The 5,731-nt window shown below is 32.5% G+C and overlaps 1 protein-coding gene across 1 annotated transcript; it reads right to left on the bottom strand.

Moving 5' to 3' along the window:
• Positions 1–1,303: 1,303 nt before the first annotated feature.
• Positions 1,304–4,418, bottom strand: LOC100786887 (isoleucine N-monooxygenase 1). Its single transcript, XM_006605620.4, has 2 exons — positions 3,134–4,418; positions 1,304–2,283 (listed from the first exon to the last, which is right to left on the bottom strand). The coding sequence occupies exons 1-2, from the start codon at positions 4,127–4,129 to the stop codon at positions 1,639–1,641; spliced, it is 1,641 nt and encodes a 546-aa protein (XP_006605683.3). The 5' UTR covers positions 4,130–4,418; the 3' UTR covers positions 1,304–1,638.
• Between the last annotated feature and the right edge of the window lie 1,313 nt (positions 4,419–5,731).

Genomic DNA, 5,731 nt, shown 5'->3' with positions numbered 1-5,731 from the left:
AGGAAAGATGCACAAATGGAAAATTCTGTTTTGGTACGTGACGTTATAGTGCATTTGGAATCTGAGGAACAAAATTGCTTTTAGAGATGCTGATGTAGAGATAGGTCATCTTTTACACCGCATGAAATCTATATCTTGACAATGGTTTTTGTATAGGAATGGGTCTAAACCAGGATATTCTCTCTCTGATTGGTATATGAATCCAATTCTGTGTATGCATATCTGAATTGGTGAATTATATTAGTTGTTTTTTGGGTGAATATTACAAGTAGAAGTATGGATAGGTCATACACAAAGGACTTAGGCTCGGTTGTGTTTTGGGGAATATGTTTTGTTTTGATGTAATTATATATCTCACTGCACACCTTATACATTGTAAGACTCCTTTCTTATAAATATATATTAATTTGTTGTCAAAATACATTAAAGCCAGTAAAAGAAGAGTATTTTTTCTTTATATTTTATCATTTATTAATTTTTTGTTGGTTGCGTCTAAGAATAAAGTGTTAGATGTATATCTACACAACAATATCTCCATTGGAATAACCCGTGGACCCACATTAACAGTTCCAATAACTTCTTCACACACAATTAAAACTACCACAACTTAATTTGATCAATGAGCACTCTACCATGACCCCTACTTTTTCAGCTACCACAGCCAGGACAAGACACAACACAAGGCCTCCCCATCTTTTACTCCTTGGATTTTGAAAACCAAATAACTAGAAAGAGAGAACTCAGGCCACCCTTAGCAGAACTGACCCATTGCCAGGATTAATTAATCTTAATTGTTTCAACTAAGGTCAAAGTTATTAGTTGAAGAGATTATGTCATCATAATTAAAGATATAAATTCTATTTTATATAAATATCAATACTATTTGTTCGTATTATATAAAAGATGTTAACTTAAATTATTTTAATTCAAGAAAGAATTTGATTGTCCATAATAATTTTATCTAATTTGAGTAAGATTATCTCTTATTATAAAATAAACATGTGGTCTCTATTAAAATTCAATTTCAACTTTTATTTAAAAAAACTTAAATACGAGTAATAGGAAATAGAACAAAAATAAAACAGACGATACTGTAAATAGACATTCTAGAATGTAAGTGTGAATAGCCCCAATGAATTTGGTTGTCTGAATTTATACCCTAATCCAATTCATTCTTCTTCCGCGCCTAACTTATTTGCAGTTTTTATATTTTGCATATTGCCAAAACAATTTTATACAAGTTTAATGGTACATAAAAAATGTATTTCTTAGTCCATTATGAACGACCTAAATAACATTAATTACTCACAGAAAGAAAATTTTCAAATTAATATTTACTACCGTACAATCTCAAGCCAAATTCAACAAAACAAAAACTAATACTAATTCATACACAATTCTCCAACAGCTATTATAAATCCTAAGATTATCTTTGTAAATCCTAACTTGATGTATCTAATTTATCTTATCTTAAAGAAATAACAGCTTATTTTTGAAAAAAGAAATCTAAAACCAAATGTTTATTTTTATTTTTTTCAAAATATATAATTTAAAATAAACAATCCAGATTTGATACTATTAGCATTTCTTGATACCGTATTTAATTCTTATGAATAAAAGAAAAAAAAAAGACAAATACTACTTGTCGTGCATGGCATAAAGCTCTGGTGTTAATCTTGGTTTTGCTAGTGCCACAAGTGGGTGGCCAAGAAGAATATCATGATTGTTCTCAGCAAGGTTGATACGTGACACATTGGGTGGTGCAGTCCAAGTGAAGGCTTGAAGCAACCTAGCAAATAGCATCACAGTCATTGTGGTACCAAGCATGATAGCTGGACAACCACGTCGTCCCGTGCTGAACGAAATAAACTTCAAATCTGGCTCCGTCAAAACAACAACCTCACTCTTATTCATTATCAGGTGACGTTCTGGCTTGAACTTGTGAGCTTCGTTACCCCAAACTTTTTGGTTTCGCCCAATTTCTTGTCTACTTAACAATATGTGACTACCCTTTGGGATTAGGTAGTTTCCAACTATTGTGTCTTTGATAGAGACATGGGGAACATTGAAAGGCACAATAGGGTGAAGACGAAAAGCTTCTCTTGCACATGCTTTTATGTAGTTGAGCTTTGAAATGTCGGATTCTTGGACCAGTCTCTCTTTCCCCACTACCTTGTCCAATTCTTCTGTTGCGCGCTGAAGCAACTTGGGTTGGTTTATCATCTCTGCAAGACCCCATTCGACTGCATTTGATGGGTTGTCCACCCCTGCCATCATCAATTCCTATAACACAAGTTTCATTCTAAATTATTACTTCTTTATTATAATTATTGTATAAGAGACAACAATATTTAAAAATTATTGTTATTTTAATTTTTTCAATATAAAAATTATATTTTTTCATATATTTATATCCCTTATAATATTAATGATAGACAACATATCTAGAAATTAACTAATGAAGATATAAAATTAATTTTGTAAAATTACTATTATTTTTTATCTATTTTTTATTTTTTCTTTATTTGTGTAAAACAACTTAAGATAACATTGTGTATGTATTTTTAAACAAGAAATATTAATGGAAATGCATGTAATTAATCCAGTTTAATGAGTCTTATAGTCATAATTGAATGGGTTCTAAATAAATTAGTAATAACTTTGGACCCATAAGAAACAAAAGATAATATTTTATTGATGCTAATTAATTATAAAAAAATATAAGACTATTTCATTGTTAAATTTTTTTCATTTTTAATTAATTGTATGGTTCATTGATGATTATATTCATTTTCTCATTGAAAATAGGTGCATTTAGTTAGCTAGCAATACACTCATTTCTTGAAAACTATCTTTTAAAAAATAATTATTATAAAATAATTGATGTTATAGATAGTCTTGAAATTAAATTAAAATTTATAATAAATTAAATAATTTAATTACTTTTATTAATCTTGATGATGAATTATATAATTAATTATTTCTTGCATGTATATGTACCTATGACCTGCAGAGCTAATACTAAGTTAGTGTGTTTGTACTATTCCTTTCTTTAATTGAATAGCATGTGCAAGCTTAAATGCATGTGAAGGAGAAATAAAAGAAGTGGATAACATATTATTATTATACGTACTATGATTTGTGCCTTGATTTCCTGTGTAGTCAACATCGGGTTATTGTTGGCATCTTTGAGTGAGATAAGGATATCAAGGAAATCCTCTCCATGAATTTTGGACCCTTCATCCCATTCTTTGATTCGCTGCTCAATGATGGGATCATGATACTTGCCCACAGTTTCTATGGCCTTCTTCACCTTGCCCTCATGACCATCTAAGTCAAGTCCCCTCAAGCAAGGGACATAGTCAGAAACTCTAAAGTCATAAATGTATTTAAGCATTGTGAAAATGGCATCAAGATGTTCCACTTCCTCACTACCAGGCCCTCCATCCTTCTTACCCTCCCCAAAGTACCTCCTACTAAAGTTCAATTTCTTCATCACATTGCAACAATAGTGTTGTGCGACATCTCTCACGTTCACAAGGCCAACATTATTATTACCATTCGCAATATTGTTTTTGCAATTGTTGTAGATGTGAAATACAAGGTTGTTGGCTTCCTCAACCCTCTTATATTCAAGTCGTTGGTGGGAGGTGGTGGACAACAAATCGTTACCAACAATTCTCCTCATTTTCTTCCATTGTTCCCCAAAGGGTACAAGGGTTGTGGTGAGATATCCGCGACTAATAAGAGTAGTGGTCATGCTTGTGGGTCTAGAAGCAAAATTAGCATCTTGTTTTCTCAAGAATTCACAAGCAATGGTGGGACAAGTCACGGGAATAACATGGACATTTCCTAGTTGGATACATGCAATTTCGGTGTTCATTTCATTCATTAATTTTTGTATCCACCGGAACGTAGGCCTATTTGCAACCATTTCAGGAAGGTTACCGATTATAGGCCATGGTTTGGGACCGGGGGGTAAGGGTAGTTTTTGTTTCTTGGTTCTTTTAAACAAGTGAGGACCAAAGCCTTTGAGAAAGGTTATGCAAAAAACTACAATAATAATCAAAGAAGTCCACAAGGCCTGAAGGTGAAGGTGGGACAACAAATGAATAGAGGAGTGATCCATTGGAAAATAACGGCAAGATTTTTCCTTTGGGTTGTGTTCTAAAGATTAGAGATCTAAAACTGGATGATTGTTTCTGCTGTGGTGATAACCAATACGGTGGAGCACATATTTATAGAGTTTCCAATTCACCTCTGCACCTCTCTATTTAGATAGGGCTTTTCTTACACGTTTCTAGCGTTGGAAAATTGTATGCCAAAATCCATTATGTAAACGTGGCGAGAATGCACAAATTACAGTTTCATCTCTCTTGCGTATTCATTTTTTTATGCTAAAATACCTGTATTTATTTTGACCTATAATTAAATGATATTTCCTCCAGTCTTAAATATAAAAAGAAAAAAATTAATTAACACTACCTAATAAAGCTAATTAAACACACTTAATTACATCAATCCCAATTAAAAATTTAATATTTTCCCAATTTACTCTTTTATTGGAACTTAGTATTAAGAATAAAAAAGAGTCATACAAACTAAAGAGTATTTTAAAGATAATAACATTAAATGAGATAAAATTAAGTAGAAGAAACAAGGAAAAAAAAGTCAAGATCATTGAGATTGAAATAAGCAGTTAAATGTTTGTATGTGACCAATTCTTTTATCATGTGTGCATAATTGGTGCTGGAGTTGTGGTGGTGTGACAGTTTTGGTTTCATACCCTAAGACAGAGATAGTTAGTTACACCAGCAGTTGTAATGTATCGATATGAAATAGCTAGCAATTTTATTCTTTTTAGGTATATGTTTGGTTTGACACCTTTGCTCCTAAATTAAAAAAATAAAATTGTCACCTATTTCATATCAATACATTGCAACTGCAATTGCTCATGTAACCGTGTATGACTATGCTAGGATGTGAAACAAAACTGTCACACCACAATCCCAACACCTATACTATTTGTAAAAAATAATTTATGACAAACCAAAAAAATTACTTGCTGAGTCGCGAACAATGTCGCTTTCTTTAAGACGTTTCGTGGTACTGTCAAAAATTGTGTAAGGAGACTATCAACCACGAAGTCCACAGGATAAAACAGCCCACATCACTGTATAAGATTCCCACTGCACTGAAGAAACCTTTCTAGAATTACACCTTCTTGTATGACTTGAAAAGTCACTCTAAAGCTACCTGAAAATATGACTTGAAAAGTCACTCTAATAGCCAACCGAAAATTTAGTGCGACAGAAAGAAAGAGGGAGAAGTTTGCCGGAAATGCATCGGTTGAGATTTGGGAGGGAGAAAGAAAAGTTGAGGAAATGCTTCTCAACTGGGACAAGAAAAAATGAAGAAAGGGACTCTCTATATATAGGGAGTGAAACACTATTCAAGTGTTTACCCTGAGCGATGTGGGACTTGAAGCTTTTTTTTCTCTTTTTTTTTTCAAACTTTCACCCATTGTCTCCTTTGTTCTAACAATCCCCCACTTGAAATTTGAAAAGAAGATTTTCAAGGATTTCATAAAATTGTGCATAAACAAAGGTGTCATACAACTTGAACCTTTGCATAGTGAGTAAGATTCAGATTTTACTAGAGTGACTCGAAGTCTTGAACTCTATCTCCGACATCAAACCACACACAATCTTTTCATAGGTGTATTCTATAA

Source organism: Glycine max, chromosome 20 (assembly GCF_000004515.6).
Source record: "Glycine max cultivar Williams 82 chromosome 20, Glycine_max_v4.0, whole genome shotgun sequence".
Taxonomy (NCBI): domain Eukaryota; kingdom Viridiplantae; phylum Streptophyta; class Magnoliopsida; order Fabales; family Fabaceae; genus Glycine; species Glycine max.
The sequence above is the reverse complement of the archived record's forward strand: the minus strand, read 5'-3'. Positions and strand labels throughout refer to the sequence as shown.

Bases quoted from the DNA above. Each gene is read 5' to 3' on its own strand.
- LOC100786887 (XM_006605620.4), bottom strand. From the start codon at position 4,129: ATGGATCACTCCTCTATTCATTTGTTGTCCCACCTTCACCTTCAGGCC. The intron at 2,284-3,133 runs GTACGTATAATA...CTTGTGTTATAG, and splicing joins AAATCAAGGCACAAATCATA to GAATTGATGATGGCAGGGGT.